The 19,729-nt window shown below is 50.5% G+C and overlaps 1 protein-coding gene across 3 annotated transcripts; it reads left to right on the top strand.

Moving 5' to 3' along the window:
• Positions 1-1,149: 1,149 nt before the first annotated feature.
• SNRNP70 (small nuclear ribonucleoprotein U1 subunit 70) lies at positions 1,150-16,830 on the top strand. 3 transcript variants are annotated; one of them, XM_019741596.3, is made up of 10 exons: positions 1,150-1,369; positions 2,125-2,281; positions 3,696-3,758; positions 3,861-3,915; positions 8,792-8,856; positions 8,998-9,060; positions 9,733-9,814; positions 13,010-13,111; positions 15,841-15,928; positions 16,039-16,830. In XM_019741596.3, the coding sequence occupies exons 2-10, from the start codon at positions 2,135-2,137 to the stop codon at positions 16,661-16,663; spliced, it is 1,290 nt and encodes a 429-aa protein (XP_019597155.1). In that variant the 5' UTR covers positions 1,150-1,369; positions 2,125-2,134; the 3' UTR covers positions 16,664-16,830. The 3 variants fall into 3 exon arrangements, with proteins under 3 accessions (XP_019597155.1, XP_019597153.1, XP_019597154.1); XM_019741594.3 differs by having other exon boundaries at positions 16,012-16,830; XM_019741595.3 differs by lacking the exon at positions 1,150-1,369 and adding an exon at positions 1,636-1,757 and having other exon boundaries at positions 16,012-16,830.
• Positions 16,831-19,729: the final 2,899 nt, after the last annotated feature.

The following is a 19,729-nucleotide window of genomic DNA, read 5'->3' as shown; positions in this document are numbered from 1 at the left end:
TTGGCCATATTCTTAGAAGATACATACTGAAGCATTTAGAGGTGAAGTGCCTCAGCAATTTCCTTTCAAATGGTACAGAAAAAAAATACATTAAAGCATTTAGCTTTGTTTATTTTCTTTAAACTTTATTTTGAAATAATCTTAGAATTACAGTAAAGCTCCAAAAAAAAAAAAAAGTGCAGAGTTCCCACATACATACATAAAGCAAATATGTCAAAATATTTTTGAAAGAATGTGCTCTTATATTACACGTTTCTTAAAACATGAAATTGGTCACTTAAATTTTGTAATAACTTTCTGTAATTATTATTAAACAGGCAATTGAATCTATTCAAAAAACTTAAAATACAATATTGAACTCTTTGCAGGTCTACGGGGCCCTAAATAACATGGCTGCCAGCTCTCTGATCTCAAGGCCCACAAAGTGGGATTCCTGCCAGTTGTCCTTAAATCAGGGCCTTTGCACTTGCTGTTAGCCCCGCCCAGGTCTACCTTCCACAGGGCCTTTGTTCAAATGTCATCTCTTCAGAAGGGCCTTCTATTAACAACCTTTCTAAAATCGCCCCGCTCGCATTGCCCATCCACTTACTCTGCCCTATTTTTCTTTATTGTACAGGCCATTATCCGAAATTATATTTACTCTTTTAAATGCTTTTATTATCTCTCCCAGTACAATGTAAGCTCCAAGAGGACCAGACTTTGCTTTAGCCACGTGCTATATTCCCGAAGCTCAAACAGTGCCTAGCATACATTAGGCGCTCGGTGAGCAATTATTGATTTTAAGGGTTAGGCACCTAAGTAATCATACTATTCACATGCGGACTTTTTGCCAGGCAGCGGAAGGGTACACACGATACAAGCCGATTCACGCATGCGCACAAGACTCCGGAAGTGTGTTTGGGAAAGGGGCGGGGCACCGAGTAAAGTCTCGCGGACACAGGCAGTTGGAGTACTGAGCGCGAGGCAGAGGGGCAATGCTTGGTAAAGACCGCGCGTGCGTACTGCGGGCTCCAGCCGGCCGCGGCAAAAATTTAAGGTGCCGGAAGGCGGGGCAGTGATCTTGCGCGTGCGCAGTGCCCACAACAGCGCCCGGTCCATGTGTGGGCAGGGCTCATCTCGCGCGGCGCGTGCGCAGTGCGCGCGGCGGAGGGATTTGAGACTGGTTCCACCTTTTGCCCCTGTCGCCAACCGAGGCCGCGCGGGCTCCTGAGCAGCGGCCTGGTTCGCGCGCTGAGCTGGCGGCGGAGGCAGGAGAGCGCGGACGCCGCTGGAGTCCTAGCCAGAGAAGGAGTCCCTTCTGTTGAGGGGCCACCGCAGCCGCCGCGAGCCCTCGGACCGTCGTCAGGTCGAGGAGGGCGCCGCGCGGCGGGTGAGTGTGACTGAGTGGCCTTACCGGGTGCGGGGCTGCTACCCACAAGCCCCGCGGTGGGCCCCGGTCGCTTTCCCGCAACCGGGCCCACTTCCCGCGCTACCGCCACAACACCTTTTTGTACCCCGTTACCTAGCTAGAACCTTGGGCGTTTAGGGCCTCCTTCCACAGCACTCCCGCGGTCCCTTACCCACAGGCCCTTGCGATGTGTTGCCTTTTCTCTTTCCTGTCGCCGCCGCGTCCTGGACCCTTACCCATAATTCCTTTCGCCTTTGGGGGGGGGGGGCCAAGATCTATTACCCACAAGCCCTTGGCTTTAGGGGTTTGCTAATTATGACCCTCTCCCGTTGATCAGAGACCTCCTGCGATCCTCGCCTTGTTCTCCAAGGTATGGGACCACCAGCCGCTACTGCTCTGGACCGCTGTCAGGAGCCTTGTTTTCCCCAGAATCCCCCAGGGGACCTCTCAGCTCCACATTTCCTGGCTCCGGACTCGGAGACTACCTAGAAACCTTTTTCAGTCTTTGTTTCCCTTACGGGACTTGCCCCACCCGCACACAGCCCTTTTCCAAGAACTTGCTTTCTCATTCAGGTTTACTTTTTTCCCTGGTGACGTAGAATTACGCCGTGCCCTTACAGGACCTATTTTAATACGAAGACTTCCCCTATTTTCCTCTTTTCTTGGGAATAAGGGATTATAGGAACTCATCTCTACAAGCCCATCCTAACATAAGGCTGGTTCGCTTCTGTTCTCAGACTTGGCAAGATGACTCAGTTCCTGCCGCCCAACCTTCTGGCCCTCTTTGCTCCCCGTGACCCCATCCCATACCTGCCACCCCTGGAGAAACTGCCACATGAAAAACACCACAATCAACCTTACTGTGGCATTGCACCCTACATCCGAGAGTTTGAGGTGAGTTCACTGAGCAGACTTGGAGTGGTTTGGGATCTGGGGGTCTTGGGGAGGCTGTTCTGGATTTGGGATTCCAGTATCTGGCGGTTTTCTAGCTGTGTGACTTAGGCACATGATTTATTCTTTATGATCCTTAGTTTGCCTGTCTTAAATGGAGTTGATAATATATCCCTTGTTGGGTTTTTGTGAAAATTCAGTTAAGTAGCAGTTGAGGATTCAAGACTCTGGAGTTAGGTGATCCTTGGCTCGCACGCATCATTTATCAGCTGTGTGACCTTGGGCAAGTGGTGTGTCCTCTTAGTGCATTGATTTCTTCATCCTTAGCAACGGGGTAATATATTTTCCTCATAATATTGAAGGGTAGTTAACTGCAAGGTATATGTTGTGGGGCTTGGCTGTCAGCAAATATCGGTGTTATTGTTACATTTCTGATATTAATAGGGTGATGTTCATAAATGGTTAGCACTGTGTGATAGGGTGCATAAGGCCACAGGACTTACGAATTTCAGCTCTGCACCCTCTGGATAAACATGAATACACGACTTAGGTTCTTGAGCCTCAGTTTTTTTCATTCGTAAACTGGAGATAACAACATCCACCTCTTAAGGTGCATCAGAGCACACCTGAGAAGTGCTGGCACACAGCCAGAAGTCAGAAGAAGGAAGTTCTGGCATTGAGGGGGAATGGGCAGCTGGAGGTGAAGAAAGTCGCAAAGCAGAAGTTAGTAGAGAGATAACAGAAGATTGGCTCTTTAGTAGGATTTGCCATCCTCAGTGAACCAGCACTTAGGAAATGTTAGTAGCCAGTTAAACTAATTTAATGGCTACAGGCTAGTGACACCCTTTGGTGATATGAGTCGTGCCAGTTACTATTTAATGAGTGGTTGGTGAGACCTTCAAGAACTGCGTTGGCCCTCAAAGGGTGTTCAGTTGTCTGCTTTTGAGCACTGCACTGTTGGCTCCTTTCACTTCAGGCCTAGTCCTGATTCTGATCTGTGATAAAGGACAAATCGGTTGCAGATTGGTGCTCTTGATAAACACAAAGGAATTATTTTCATTTTTCTAGCATTTTCAAAGACTACAAAATAGAAGATAAAATTTTTATCAAGTTTTACAGGTATAAAAACTCACATCACATTGCTGTAGAAGTTTCTGAATACTACTTAGTCCTGATTTCTGTACTACTTTTGTCGCAGACCAGTAACAGTTTGCTGATAGCATTGGTCCATTGACCGTGCTTTGGTCTTCACCACTCCCCCGCCTCCACTGGCTTGGGAACTGTCCTTGTTTGTTTGCTTGTTTGTGTGTGTGTGGGGGGGTGATACATGGCTGAGATGCTTATTTCCTGGATGGGTAGGTGTCCCTTGCCATTTCCCCAGTCACTCCCTCCATGTCACCTCTCTTCTTGTTCCCAGGACCCTCGAGATGCCCCTCCTCCCACACGAGCAGAAACTCGGGAGGAACGCATGGAGAGAAAGGTATGTAATATTTTGCCCTGTATTTTTTGCCACTTCTCAAGAACATTCCTTGACATCAGGGCACTTCCATCTGCATTGAATTGTCTATCTTTCTCCTGACAGAGGCGGGAAAAGATTGAGCGGCGACAGCAGGAAGTGGAGACAGAGTTAAAAATGTGTAAGTCTCTCTTTCATTCTCTCAGATTTCTTCTTCAAACCGTCTTGTGTTTCTCTCCCCCAAGTCAACCCCACGTCCCTATTTTGGGAAAGTGGGGTGGTCAGTTCACTTTTTAGCTCACCATTTGCCAAGCTCTGTTTGGTTTAGGCATTTAAGCTGGAGAGTGTGGAGTTGGGAATGGCAGGAAGGGAGAGCTGTGGTACTTGGGCTACGTACTGCAGGGGCGTGCTGTTGGAGGGGCTGCCACAGCCCAGCTGGGTCTCACAGGCTAAGGCAGTGAGGTCCCGGCAGTGAGGCATTCCTGGCTCCACTTTAGCTCACTGTTCCATTCCTTGCAGGCACAGGAGGAATTGGGAGCAGTGACACATACTTAGTAGCCCTTAACCAGATTTTGCAACCTTAAATGACTCTTTGTTTTTAGAGCAAGGGCTTCCTAGTCAAAAAACTTGGGTTTTTTTCCTACACCCCTGAGGCTATGATGAATCCCTTTACTCTGAACCTTATTCCCTGGAGTGGTACATTTCCTCAGGACGCTTAGATAAATGTCTGACATCTAAGTACCTGAGCGTCTAGCCTAGAGCTCTCTGGCCCCTGGCTCTTAGTGTAACTGCCTTCCTGTCCTTTCTCCAAGGCCCCAAAAGCATCTCAGACTGTTCAAAGCACAGTCAGGATTTTCTCTCCCCACCAATCTGGTCTCCTTTGGATGTTTTGTTCCCTGGGACATGGCCATCCAACTTTGTAAGACCTCAGTTGTTGCCACCCAGTTTGTCTTTAACGCCTTTTTTCCCCCTTTTCCCAGCCTGTCACCAAGACCTATCTCTGTTACTCTCTAAATGTCACAATTTTGACTCTTTCCTCTGTGTCCACCACCACCCAGGTCTCCTCTTACTTGGAACCACAGTAAGAGTCTAACTGCTTTACCTCCATCTCTGCCCCTGCCAAATCCTGTGGGTCTTTTTTAAGTACAACTCTGTACCTTTCTCTGCTAACAGCTTCCTTTTGCTCAGTATAAAGACCGTAGTTCCCTGCTAACTGTTCCAGACGTGTCATACACCATGTTCCCCTCCTGCTCTAGCCACACTGGCCTCTTCTCATATCTCATCCTTACCAGATGGTCTCCTGTCATTGGGCCTTTGCTCAGGCTATTCCCCAGGTCTCAATGGTACCTTGGTTTATGTGTAACAGCCCTTATCTCAGTTCAGCCATCACTCCTCAAGGAAGCCTTTTCTGACTTCCTTGCTCAGGTCGAGCCCCCTTATACACTGAAAGCCCCGAGTCCTGGAGGTTGGTCACTTCAATCTACAGGAAGATTCGCTGATAAATATCTATCTCTACATCATTGGTTCATAAGTGCTCCAAGAAGGCAGGGATTTGCTCGCCATTGTAGTTCCAGCTCCTATAGGACGTGACACACAGAACTATTGGCAGTAGTTAACTTGGAGAGTCTTGCAGGTCTGCTGTTAGGGCACAGGCCTTGTGGTCTGACCCATGTGAGTTTGAATTCCACCTCTGCTACTTATAGCCATGTGACCTTGGATAAGTCACTTCTCCCCTTGGAAGTTGCTTTCCGCACTTTAAAAATGGGATCCTGACATGTTAAAGGACGTTGTGAGGATGCAATGAGCCAAATTCATAATGTGGGAAATTGTATAGGATAAACTGACCTAGTTTCTTTAACAAATAAATGACAAGAAAAGGGGGGGGGCAGGGAGTGGGCCATATGGATTAGAGTCAGAAGAGACATCAACCAAATGATAAATGTGGAGCTTTTAGGATCTTGATTTACATGAACTAACTATAAAAATCCAGTTTTGAAATAATTGAGGATATCTGGACATTTTAGGTTAAGGAATTAATGTTAACTTTTTTTCCCCCTTCTTCCACCTCCCCCCACATTCCGGTTCAAGCCGTTGTTTCTCAGTCTAGTTGTGTAGGACACAGCTCCCTGGCCCATGCTGGTATTATGAGCCTTGCGGCCCCCCCCCTCCCCCCAGCAGTTGGTTGCCAGTCATCTGTCATGGCAGCTCTCGTCGCTGCTGCTGGCCCCTCATGATGGCTGCCGGCCACTCGCTGGCCACCAGCTGCTCATGGCAGCACACAGCAGCCATCGGCTGCCTACCCTGGCCACCCCTGGCCACCAGCCGCTCACCGCAGTCCAGCTCCAGGGAGAGCTGTTGTTCACAATCTTAGCTGTAGAGGGCGCAGCTCACTGGCCCATGTGGGAATCGAACCAGCATTCTAGGAGCATGGCGCTCTAACCACTTGAGCCACGGGCCGGCCCCTAATGTTAAGTTTCTAAGGTGTAGTAACAGGGCTGTGGTTATGATTTTCTAAAAAGTCTGTTAGGGACTAAAGTGGTATGTCTGGGGTTTGATTTTAAAAAACTGGTGGGGCGGGGGTAGAGCAGAAAACAAGTGTGGCTGTGTTGATAATTGAAGCTGGTTCACAGGGGTTCATTATGCTGTTCTCTACGTCCTCAAGTGTTTGAACTTCTCCAGAATAGAAAAAAAAAGAATGGGTCAAGTATACTGTGTTTCCCCGAAAATAAGACCAAACTGGAAAATAAGCCCTAGCATGATTTTTCAGGATGATATCCCCTGAACATAAGCCCTAATGCATTTTTTGGAGCAAAAATTAATACATGACCTGGTCTTATTTTCAGGGAAACATGGTAGTAGGGTTTCTATGCCCCTGAGAGCCTCCATGCCCAACTGGAAGCTTGCTGTGCCGTGCTACAACTAATAGATTAACAGCTACCATTTGAGGGGACCTGGTCCCTTGCTGAGCACTTGATATATTTCATGTTATTGACTTCTCACGGCTTCTAAGGGCTGCAGGTGTCATTAGTCCTGTTTTTAAGATGGAGAAAATGGAGGCTTGTCAAGGCTGAGTGTGCTTGCCAAGAGTGGGGGTTTCTGAGCTACTTCCTCTGCCATCTAAAAGCCTAATGAGGTTTCCCAACTCCATAGTACAGTCCTTTGAGCCCCTGCTGTGGGCTGCTACCTAGATAATTAATTCTCACAACCAATCATTTCCCAGGGGAGGGTTGCCAGCAGGATGCACTGCAGTGGGTGGGTGGGTATGTGTGCCTGCTGATTGGTGAACTGCCCACCAACTTCTTTGCCACCCTCTTATCTGACGTGTTCTTCAGTAACGTGGGTACTGTTGGCTTGGCTGCGCTAGCCTTTACCCTTAGTCACATTCCTGGGCCCCTGGGTAAGCTAGAACTACAGAGACTCACAGTACGCCAGGGTGGTTTCCCCTTTCCTCTGCTGAACGTCTGCATGCCACCTGTCAGGAAGCTCAGCTCTGCTGTTTGGCCCTCAGCTCCTCACTGCCCCAGGCGCAATCAGTGGTCCCACTGTAGTGTTCCTGCCACACCTGCTAGACCACCTACTGCCTGGTGTTAGCAAGGTGTATCTCCTGATGCTGCTTGAACACCCTCAGATGTTGTCATCTCAGTGAGCCTGTCCCAACCTCATTAAAACTCTCCGTCTCTCTCATCGTCCAATAGAACTAGATGATCTCCTTATTTCCCTTGTTTACTGTCAGCCTCCCTTCATTAGCGTATGAGCTCCAAGAGGGCAGGGGGATCTTATTTATCGTGCTTGCTATTGAATCCCCAGCACCTAGGACAATTACAGGCACATACAAGTGCTTAACAGATACCTGTTGGATGAATGGATGAGAGCGACCCAGTGCCAATTGAGAGACCTGGGCACAGGAAATGTCAACCCAGAGGGATGGGGTATGGGGGGAACCCTGAGGGGAGCAAGCATAGTGGTGGAGTTGTCTTTAGAGACCCCCATTAGTTTCCAGGTCCCTTAAATTTGGGCTTAGTCTTCTACTTTTTAAGGAATTCCCAAAGTCATTTGGAACTTAGTTTGTATTTGTGGCCAAACCCTCTCACAGGAAACAGATCTGTGATTATTTCTCTGATTTCTTGCAATACCTAAACTATCTTCCTAAGAAGCCAGTGCCCAGGGGTTGGCAAAATGATGGTAAATAATTCTCAGTGTCCAGCACAGTGTCTGGACTGGATGTGTTCAGTGTTAATTTTTTTTCCTCATGTCCCAGAATATGGCAAGTCCTTCTGAGGGCAGCACTATATCGTAGAAGAACCTCCTCCTCTGTGCAATGGGCAGGGTGCCTTTGGGGCCCTGACAGGTGTCAAAGGCCGTTGTGTGTTCTGGGGCCACCATACATGGGGAAAAGCACTTCTACCCAGGACTGACCCATGAGAATCACCTATGAACTGGTTTTGTAATAGATTCTGGTTCCTATCTGTGGACATGGTTATTCCCGGTGGCGTGTGGTGGTAAGGCTGGGAGTAAGGATGGGATCATCCTCTTGTGAGCTCCAGCACCAGCCCTGGGTTCCTCCCTGAGGCCACAGGGCATGGGGAGGAAAGCAGGGCTTGGACTCCTCTAGGCTCCCATTCCTTGCTGGATGGTTGCGTGATCTCAGGTTTCTCTGTCGGCTGCAGTTGCAGGCTGTGCCAGTGGGTGGCAGTGTGACTCTGTCGTTGAGAGAGGAAGCCTGCACCTCTAGGGATCAAGGGCTTAGGCTGCCAGTCCAGCTTAGTTACAACTGGGAACAACTGGGAACAAAGGGGCCTTAGGATATGTAGATCTGAAGTGGCAGTTAGGCCGGCCCCCATCCTGTCAGCTTGAAGTCAGCCTTGTCCCCTCCCCTAACGCATCAGCCTAAATCGACCACTTGGATAAAGGCTGCTGTGCTTGGGAAACGGCCTCAGAGGGCATGCCACGGTCTCCGGGTCACAAGTTTTCTTCTATCTGATGGGCCTCTGCACATCTGTCCTGCTGCATGAGACTACTAATACCTTCTACTCACAAATTCTCTTCTTCCTCCACAGGGGACCCTCACAATGATCCCAATGCTCAGGGTGATGCCTTCAAGACTCTCTTTGTGGCTAGAGTGGTGAGTCCCAGACCCTGGAGCCCCAGAGGAGTCTGGAACCCGGGTGGCTGAGCTTGGTTGTGGACAAAGGGTAATAGGCTAGGTCCTGGGCGTTGGGACAGCTCGCTTCTCCCACTTAACTTCGCATCTCTTTCCTTGTAGAACTATGACACAACAGAATCGAAGCTCCGGAGAGAGTTTGAGGTGTACGGACCCATCAAAAGAGTGAGTGGACTGGGCAGGGGTATCTGGATTGGGGGTGTGTGGAGGGAGGGAAAAGGCTGGCTCCCAGCCCTGAGAACGCAGTGCATCATTTCAGGGCTTTGGAGTCCATGGCCCGGCTTACATCCTGACCACACTTCCACGTCTCCAACTTTGGGTTGCAGAAGTAAATTTCAGAAGTGATGAGTGCTTGTTGATGATTTAGAGCAAGGGTTGGCAAGCTACAAACTTCCTATTTATAAACAGTGTTTTCTTGGTATGCAGCCAGGCGCATTTATTTATTGTCTGTGGCTGCTGTTGCTGTAAGGCAGAGTCGGGTAGTTGCAACAGAAACTGTGTGGCGCTCAGAGCTGGAAATGTCTGCTGTCTGATCCTTTATAGAAAACTTAGCTGATTCGTATCTCAGAACAAGGCTTGGTGTTTAACTGACATTTCCTCGTTTAATTTAAAAGTCACTTAAATGCTCTGGGCAGCAGTGCGGACTCGTGCACAGGAACTGCTAAGCCCAGCGCCGTGAGGGCATCGGGCACTCGGGGCTCTTGAAGGACAGAGAGGGTCGGAGGCATCCGTCACTGGCGTCACCCAGCCGGGGCCTGGCACACAGGCTGTGTGAGTGATGGGATGAGATATCCCTGGGTCAGAACTAACCTCTACCCCTGCCGCCTGCCCCCCCAGATACATATGGTCTATAGTAAGCGGTCAGGAAAGCCCCGGGGCTATGCCTTCATCGAGTATGAACATGAGCGAGACATGCATTGTGAGTACCTCCTGCCTGAGCCCTGCCTTCTGACCCTCTCTCTTCTCTGCTGCCCCAGCCCCTTCCCGTCGTCTGTCCCCACCTCCCACCCTGCCAAACCTGACATTAGTAATGTCTCTTCTCCTCCTCCCTGTTTCTGATGTATCTTTTTTTTTTATATATACATGTTTTTTAAAAAACAAAAACCAAAATTCCCCACAACGTGTGTGTGTGTGTGTGAACCCGGGGAGGTAAGTGTCACACGTTGAACCTCGGGCAGGGAGGGAACTGGGTGGGGGCTGGGGCTAGCTGGAGGTGGGGGGAGGGGTCGGATTTTCGGGGAGCCTCTCCCCATTCCCCCCATAAGTTGGGGGCAGCGAAGTTGGAACGAGGACTGGCCTTTGAACCAGCCCTCTCTTCCCCCCAGTAGAGCTGGGGCTGGGCCACCCGACCCTCCGCCTCCCCACCCCCGGCCCCCCACCCTGTTCCTCAGCGGGCTGTGGGCTGGTAGGCGTGTTCAGCGCCTGCCCCCACAACTCCAGAGCCCCCTTTGAGGCTGCGGCGGCATCCACATGGGCAGGGATGGGTGGGTGGGGGTGGGCATGGCTGCGGCGTGTCCAGGGGCCGCCGTATTAATTGACTGTTCTTATTGTCACTGCAGCCACCACGCAGCTGGCTTGCAGCTGATGCTTACGCTCCCCTTACAACACCTCAGTGTATGGTTGGTATAAGGGTTTGTATCATGGGTAAGATCACTCAGCACCGCACACCAGCCCAGCTTAGCCAGGCAGCTCAGGAGCAGTGAGGTGTCCCTCCTATCCCCAGTCGCCCCCTCAGCCTCCCTGCACCCAGAACCCTTTCCTTGTTTGGGTGCCCTTTGTCCCTCCTGACCCCTGATCCATATGCTCTTTGGTAATCCTGCTGATCCCAGGAGGGGAAGGATGAATCCTGGTGGGAAAGGCAGTTGGCCTCTCCACTTGGGCTCCACCCAACCCTGTGACTTAACTGGCTTCGTGATGTCAGCGGCAAGGTGGTGGGAATACTGAAGATGGGGTGCATTAGGGCCAGGGCTCCCTGTGGAACCCTTCATCCTTCGGCTCCCTGCCCCGTGCCTTCTGTGGGGCTGTCACTGTGATGGCCCTGGAGAATCTTTTTGGTTGCTAGATTTGGGGCGCTCTGCCCCATTCCTGTCTGCTGTATCATGGTCGAGGCCTCACGAAGGGCTATGGTGCCCAGCTGCTCTCCAGAGTGCATGGAGTTTAGGGATTGGGGTGTGGGAGGGATCAAGTGACAGGCTGCAAACAGCTGAATGAAGGTGTTGTAGAGTTTACTTAAGACTCTTCCACTCTCTAGAGACCTAAGGGACGGGGGGAGAGAGAGAAAGAGAGAGAAGTCTAGATGTATACACACGTTTTCTTTGCTGTTAATCCGGGGTTGGGCTTCTTCTGGGGTTTGGGACACTGAACCAGAGCAGGGTTCCTTTGCTTGACTGTTCCTGGTCCTTCAAATTTCTTCCCTGACTACCCTCCTCTGGGTTCAGGGGCCAAGTGGCCCCTTCTCAGATCATGGGCAGTACTCCATCTCCCGGACCCCAAGGCTGTCCCATGTGCCATCCTTGGGGCTGAAGCAGGTGGTGGGAGGGAATGTGGAGTTCGAGGTAGAGAAGTCATTCCATGTGCCAAGAGGGAGGCGGGGCGTGTGCCTAGTCTAGCGTGGACTTCACGGGAAAGGTGAGGGCGGACAGGTTTCCTAAGGCCTCCCCAGCCTTCCTTTTAAATTCAAACAAGATAGGCCCAGGGCTTTCCAGTGCCCAGACTTGGTGTTAATCCTTGTCTCCCCCTCTTTCAAGGCCTCCATGAGGTTTCTTTGGGGTTCCCCACTTCCTCGGCCTGTCTCCAGGTGCTGCAGGAAATGTGGTTTCTTCTCCCTCTCTGGTTCCCTAGAACCTCTCCCCCATTTCCCTGCCCTGTAGCTTTAGCTCACCCCATGGTGGTGGGTGTGGGGTCTGTGCGCGTGTTCAGGTAAGCTTGGGGGCTCCAGGTAAGCGGTCCCGTGTCCCCCCCCCGGGAAGCCCGCCTCCTCGCCAGGCCCCCAGGAGTTGCCGAGCCCCCCCCATCCCGCTCGGTTTGGACACCCGCAAGGCTGGCATCGGTAAATGGCACCTTTTTCTCTTCCTCTGGTTGTTATTTGGGGGGGAGCGGGCTGGGGCGGGGCAGGGTAATGTGGTTGGTTGAGGACAACCCCCTAGGCCAGGGCTGGGGGTGGGAAGCAGGGACTTTTTTGGCCTTCCCTACAAGCCCCCACGTGAGACAGGCCAGGGGATTGGGCCTGCTCTTCGCTGTGCCCTGTCCAAGTATGGGAACTTGCCTCTCCCTTCTACTCCCCACTCTTCCTGAGGCTCAGGCTGGGGTTGGCCACCCAGCGTGTGTTGAGCTGGGGGATGTGGAGGGAGAGATGGGATGGCAGCTGGGGTTGGGTGGCAGTCAGTCATCTCAGGTAAGGCAGGCATTTTCAGTAGCACCGCACGTCTCCCATACCTCCCTCCACTTGCCCTCTTCCCCACCTGCTGTAGGGGGCCCCTCCAGGCCCCCTGGGAGCACCATAACCTGCCCTTCTGCTCCCTGCCATCTTCTAAAGATTTCTCCCACCCCTTCTGGTTCATTTTCTGTTCTGATGTCTGTTCACCCTATGCTCACCCTCACCTCCCCTCTCCCCCCAAGAAAAACAAACAAAACCGGTGTGAACTCTGGGGTGCGGATAGGCCCAGCTGGGCCTCCTCCCCCAGCATGATGTTTTAGGGTGCATGCCGGGAGTTGTGGAGGAGCCCCCTGCTGTGGGGACAGCAGAGTCCAGTCTTAAGTTAACCTCCGGTTTCTTTGCAGCGACTTTTGGCCGCCTTGATGGGAGGGGGCTGCTCTGTCGATTGGGAGTAGGAAGGGCCTAGAAGCCCCGGGGTTGGCAGTTGTGGGTGGTCTTGCCCCCCAATAGTGATTGGGGGTGATGAGGAAGCAGGTGCTGAGATGGAGCAGGCCCCTCCCTGGTTGGGAGAGGGTTGGTCTGGCCGACAGTAGCCTGGCTGTGTGTTGGGTGTGTGTGCGCGAGTGCCAGTGCCTTGATGGGGACATGTGGGGTGGGGGTGCTGTGGAGCTGGGCCCTGTCCTGACTAGAGCACCCTCTGGGGACTTCTCCCCTCCCCCCTCTCCACGTCTGTTGCAGCCGCTTACAAACACGCAGACGGCAAGAAGATTGATGGCAGGAGAGTCCTTGTGGATGTGGAGAGGGGCCGAACCGTGAAGGGCTGGAGGCCCCGGCGGCTAGGTGAGCACTTCTTGCCCATGCAGGGCTCCCAAGGATCGCGTACTCAGTGGCTTCGTTCTCACCTCTTTCTTCTGCATCCTCTGCTGCCTTCTGTCTTCTCTGCCTCTTCTCACTGGCCCACAGCTGCTCACATCCTCCCTCCCTCTCTCCAGCTCACCCTGTTTCATATCACAGGTGCCTGTCTTCTCATTCTGGGTTACCAAGTCCTGGGAGCCGGAGCACTGGCCTGCAAAGGCCAGCCTGCGACCAAAAGCCAGCTGGTGGCATACCCCTCCTCCCTCATTCTCTTCACATTGGAAACTGGGAATAACCTCAGTTCACTGAGCTCAGCATCTGATGCCCAGCTTGGCAAGTGGCATGTGGTGGGCCTTGTAAATGTCACTTACCTGCTTGCACTCTGCTTTTACTCGTGTGTTCGTTTTGTTCATTGATTCAGCAAATGCCTGCCTGTTTGATCACCAGCTGTGTTCCAGGCTTCTAGGCAAGAGCCAGACATACATAGCTCTGGCCCTCAGAGCCTCCTACTTTTCGGTCCCGCTCACTGTGTTGCCAGTTGTCATTCACTGTCTCAGTCAAGGTCAATTTGGCTGCAAGTATCAGAAATATGATTGAGCTTCCTGAAGTGTAAAGGGGCCTTGTCAGTGTAGACTCCTGGGTATCTTTTGGAGCCCAGAGACATGCGGTGCCAGTGGGCCTCAGGAGGACCTGGTAGCCAGATCTTAAAGCTGTCAAGGGCCACCTCTGGCATCTCTGCAGCTTGCGTCTGCCTTAGCTGCTGTCCGTGCAGACTGTCCTCGCACTGGCCCAGTGTGGCACATCTCCCTGCTTCGGGTGGATGGATCGGAGTGGCTCAGTGTTCGGCTGGACTTGGGCCCCAGGTGCTGCCACTCCAACATGCCTGCTGAGAACTGAGTCCTGCAAGGATGAGTGACAGCTCTCAGAGAAGATGGCCTTCCCTGGGCAGACACCCAGGTTGATCCCATACCCTCTGCTCTCAGTCCTGCCTCCCAGCTTGCTGATCTCACTCTTGACTTGCCTGTGCTGTGCAGACCACACACTCATCTGCTGAATCTCTGAGCTTGATAAATAGGTTCTCACTTGCTCTCTGGTTTCTCTTGCTCTCTGGGTAGAATGGCTTCTTCAGAATCTATTTCCTGTTGTGGTAGAATCCTGGAATCCCAGAATCTTCTAGTTTGATTGGCATTCAAACTTTCTAATGGTGATCCTGACCCGGTATACATGCAAAACTACATATAACCCAAACAAAAGTTTCATGAAACAGTAATTGTCTTTTCTACGGCATTGTAGTACTTTATATTGTTGTTTTGTTTTTTATAAATTTTGTTGGGGAATGTTGGTCAACAGTGTGTTTCTCCAGGGCCCATCAGCTCCAAGTCCAGTTGCCGTTTTCAATCTTTAGTTGCAGGGGGCGCAGCCCACCATCCCATGTGGGAATTGAACTGGCAACCGTGTTGTTGAGAGCTCGCGCTCTAACCAACTGAGCCCATACTGTTGTTGTTTAATATACTGGTTGCAACCTATCAAATTAGTGATGTGATCCACTGCTAGGTCATCATCTGAAGATGGAAAACACTAGTCTATTCTACCCCGTACCTGTGACATTCCAGGTGGCTGGTCACTTGCCTGCCTCTGTTTGAATGTCTGATAATCCAAGCAGCCTTTCTCCTTTTTCCCCCCTCACCACTCACTGCTCTTGCCTCCAGCTTGCCTCACGGAACTTTTCTTCCAGGCAGTGAGTGAGCTACAGGAGAGCCGCCTAGGAGTCAGTCCCAGCTCTGCACTGTCCTTGCTGACTCACCAGGGCCAAATGGCTTTGTCTGAGTTTGTTTGCCCATCTGAAGAAGGGGACTATCCACTGCTCCTTGGGGTTGTTCAGTCAGTCATTTTACGACTCTTGTCCTCAATGCTGTACCACGTGCTGGTCACAGTGAGCAAAGCTGGACATAGCCCCGACTCTTACGGTGCATTACTGGCTCGGGGGAGGCAGGTGTTACCACGCACACAATTTGAAATCGCAGGTACAGTTCTGGGAAGGAAATGTATATGGTCCATGAGTGGATAGTGCAGAACGGCTTCATCTGGTAGGTTAGGGATGGCTTCCTGAGGAAGTGATGGTGGGGCTAACATGTGAAGAAGGGTCAGTAGGAGTCAATGAGACAAGAAGGTGAGGTTCCAGGGAAAGAGGTGGATGGTCCCCAAAACTGGAGAAGAGCGGAGCTGAGTATGAGGAGACTGAAAAATGCTTGGAACATCCAGAGCTGGGGCCCTTGGTTTTAAAGATAGGCAGGAGCCAGCTCTTGCAGGCCCTCGTAGCTGCTTGGTAAGTTTGGACTGTGGGCCGTGGGGAGCAGTTGAAGGCTTTGAGGCAGATCACGTTTTCGGGTAGAAAGATCACTGTGGCTTTTGTGAGGTGGCGGGTTACATGATGTGAGGGAGGGTTTGTGAGCGGCTGTGTATAGTACCCAGTGGTTAAGAACATGTCCCTTTGGAGCCTCCTTACAGGTGATTGTCAGCTGGCACTTTGTGGAGGTCCTGTAACCTCTGTAAAGCTCATTTGTCATGTTAAGAGAGTGTTGGCGAAGTGTCCACAGTATTTGGCCCCATAGACACCAACAGAGATGGTGTCTTTTCCTTTGCTCTTCTATGCCTCTCGCTTCTACCTCAGTCCCTGCCCAGGCTGACCCTCTGTTTGTCTGCCCTGCCTCCAGGAGGTGGCCTAGGTGGTACCAGGAGAGGTGGGGCTGATGTGAATATCCGGCATTCCGGCCGGGATGATACCTCCCGCTATGATGAGAGGTAAGATTGGGCAGCCGGTTTCCTGGGAAGGGGGGTGGTCACATGGGGGAGCCCTGCCACACACCTCTGCCCACCTCATCCAGGCCGGGCCCCTCCCCGCTTCCCCACAGGGACCGGGACCGAGACCGAGAGCGGGAGCGCAGGGAGAGAAGCCGCGAGCGGGACAAGGAGCGAGAAAGGCGACGCTCCCGCTCTCGGGACCGGCGGCGGCGCTCACGGAGTCGCGACAAGGATGAGCGGCGGCGCTCCAGGGAGCGGAGCAAGGACAAGGACCGGGACCGGAAGCGACGAAGCAGCCGAAGCCGTGAGCGGGCACGTCGGGAGCGGGAGCGCAAGGAGGAGCTGCGTGGTGGCGGAGGTGGTGGCGACATGGCAGAGCCCTCTGAGGCTGGTGATGCACCTCCTGACGATGGGCCTCCTGGGGAGCTGGGTCCAGACGGCCCTGATGGTCCAGAGGAGAAGGGTCGGGATCGTGACCGGGAACGACGTCGGAGCCACCGGAGCGAGCGGGACCGGCGCCGGGACCGAGACCGGGATCGGGATCGGGAGCATAAGCGTGGGGAGCGGGGTGGTGAACGGGGCAGGGATGATACCCGAGGTGGGGGTGGTGGTGGCCAGAACAACGGGCTGGAGGGTCTGGGCAATGACAGCCGAGACATGTACATGGAGTCTGAGGGAGGCGACGGGTATCTTGCTCCAGAGAACGGGTATTTGATGGAGGCTGCGCCAGAGTGAAGAAGGCCTCACCTGTTTTGTTTGGACGTGTTGTACTCAGCCCCTTACTGTCATCCTCTTCCCTCAGCCTTCTTGAACACCACATAAGTTTGTCAGCGAAGGGTAGGAGTCTCCTTATTTGTTCTGGTTTCTTGGATTTAAAAATAAAATTAATTTCCTCTTGCTAATAGGCACCTTGGTTTCTTCACTGTTCTTAATGTCTTCCGCAGAAGATGGTCACCTGACTTAACCCTACTTTGGTTTGTGTTCCAGGGTGTGCCTAGAATGTGAGCTTTTGACCTGAGGCCGGGGACACTCCGATACACCAGAGCTGTTTAAAACGGGATGAGGGGGAAAAAAACACAAAAAACGGGATGAGGAAGTCCGCTGTAAGCGTCCTTGATACCTTTGTGTTCCCCCCTCCCCTCACGTCTTCCACACATTGTTCATACCCCTCATTGGAGGCGGGTGGGGGTTGTAGCAGCTAGTTTACTTAGTGGAAGCTGCAACTTTGAATGTGTGAAAAGGGGAGCTGTTGTCTGAGTTGGAGAGCAGGGAAAGAGTTGATGAAATGAAACGTGAGAGCAAGGTACAAGGATGAGAAGATTGGGTAGAACAAAGTCTGCATGGGGCCAGGATGGAAAAGGGTCTACAGTTCATGATAGCAAGTTCACCGTTTCTCTTTTTACTTCAGACTTCCTACTGATGGTAGAGGAATAACAGGCAAGAAACAGAAGAGATTCCATCAACAGTTGAGATTTCAGTACATTTCTAGATAAAAGATTAGATATGGTGATAACATTTCAGTCTGGTGACCACTTGAGAAGGAAGCCAGTCAGCCTTGCAGCACCCTAGAGAGGCTCAAGGCTGCAACTCCAGGGAAAAGAGTAGCAGACAAGTTGGAATCTGAACTCAAACTTGTTTCAGCACTTGCCTGGGAGTTGAGCATTTGTTGCCTAGGCTATACAAGCTGGGATCTACTGTGATCTTAGAAGTTTCTCAACCTAAAGGCAAACTTGGCCTGATAACCCAGAGGCAGACTGTCAGTTACGTCTGACTGACATGTAAGAATCCTAGTTTGCTTTCTAACTGCTTAGGTCTTCATGTACACAACCAAAGCTAACAGGCATTTGAGAAAATCCAATAAGATCACAAGATAAATAGAAAAACGTCCTGGAAGAACAACTTAAGGAATAAAAATATGTCTAATAAGTGTATTTTCATAGATAACCCAGATGTTGCAACTAGGTTTCTGGAATTGGCTGTGTAAAATAGCCCATTTTGGACTAGCCTGGCACAGACCAGTTATAAACACTGAACAAAGTATATAAACAACTTGTGAAAGATATTGGGCAGCAACCAATGTAGGTGAGACTTAAGGGGGTCTAATTCCTAAGAAAAGGAAAGCACACAAGTGGATGTCATTTTGGCTTTTTCTTTGAGGACATTTGCTAATTTAACGGGGAATAGACCAAGTGGCAGCGTTCCGCAGGGCTGAGTTCACAGGTTGGACCAGACAGCTTGGACTTGGGGGGTAAAATTCCCATGTGAGGCATTGAGCCCCCAAATCTACATACACTCCCATCGAGGCATTTGCCAACTTGTAAGCTTATTGTCATTGCAAGACCCAAGCTGCTCATCAGAAGCAAGCAACGGAGACCATGCAGTTCTTGGGGAGACAGGTTGGGGTTCAAGGCCTGCCAAGGTGGAATGGCCATGCTTGAGATCCCCAGAGTGTCACAATATTAGAGTAAGGCCACAAATGAAATAGACCAGGCTTCATCGGGATTTAGGTGATCTTCCTGCCAGAAGAAAACCACCTTTGGAGGATACCCTTTAGAGCCTCTTGGATTTTTAGTACATAATGTTCAGCATATACTCAAATTATCAGGCGTATTAGAAAGAGAACTTGAATTACTGAAAACCAAGAGAAAAAAATAGACAATAGAAACAGACTCAGGCATGATTCTGATGTTGGAGTTAGCAGAGATTGAATTAACTATATGTGGGGCAGCCTGTCAGCTCAGTTTGTTAAGAGCACGGTGCTCTTAACAAACTTGTCAGTTTGAGCCCCACGTGGGCCACTGAGCTGCGCCCTCTACAACTAGATTGAAACAACTACTTGGAGCTGATGGGTCCTGGAAAAAAATAATAGTTAAAAAAAATAATAAAAATAGGTAAGCCTGGGCATAGTAATCTGTGTGGGGGGGAATAACTGTATGTTCACAAAATAAGGAAAAATGGAGAATTTTCACATCTGGAATCTTAAAAAAGTCAAATGGAAATTTTAGAACTGGAGAACAACAAATTAAGAATTTAGTAGGTGCATTTGGTAGTTGATTAGATACTAGATAACCTGAAACATTCTTGTTAACACTAGAAGTGCGAGAGAAGTAAAAGAATTAGATGAATTTGAAAGTAAGAAATCTCATAATCTTAGGAAATTAACAATATATTTCACCAAAATAAGGAATTTAAAAGAAAACTAGACTCAGTTCAGCAAAGCAGTGGAGAAAGTCCCAGGATGGCAGTTTTTAGAGAGTACTTGGTCCAGGTTGGGGTCAAAGGACTGAAGTTTCCAAGGAGTTTTCAGGATAAAAAGATTCAGTATGATACCTGTTGTGATGGAGAATTGGAAAGGAACTGAGAATGTGATGAAAGAAAAGTAGATAGAAATCACAGAGGGAAAAAATGGTCAAGAAGGGAAGTGTAATCACAGAATACTGCTTGGGCCCTACAGTAACAATAAGTACTTAGACATAATGTGAGCACTTCATTGATCTAAAAACTGGTACCATAAAACTACCGTGAGGGGAGAGGGGAAAGGTAAGAGCAGAAAATCAATATACTGTGTTTCCCCGAAAATAAGACCTAGCCGGTCATTCAGCTTTAATGCATCTTTTGGATCAAAAATACAAGACCCGGTCCGACCCACTCCCCGGTCTTACATTAATTTTTACTCCAAAAGATGCTTTAGAGCTGATTGTCCGGCTAGGTCTTGTTTTCGGGAAAACACGGTATATTAGAACTAACGTTGATAAATTGACAAATAGCATGTTACTTAGAAACAGAAGCAACTATCAGATT

This window comes from Rhinolophus sinicus, chromosome 8 (assembly GCF_057876585.1).
Source record: "Rhinolophus sinicus isolate RSI-liver-muscle chromosome 8, RSI-T2T, whole genome shotgun sequence".
Classification (NCBI taxonomy): Eukaryota; Metazoa; Chordata; class Mammalia; order Chiroptera; family Rhinolophidae; genus Rhinolophus; species Rhinolophus sinicus.
This window is presented reverse-complemented; position numbering and strand designations above follow the sequence as displayed.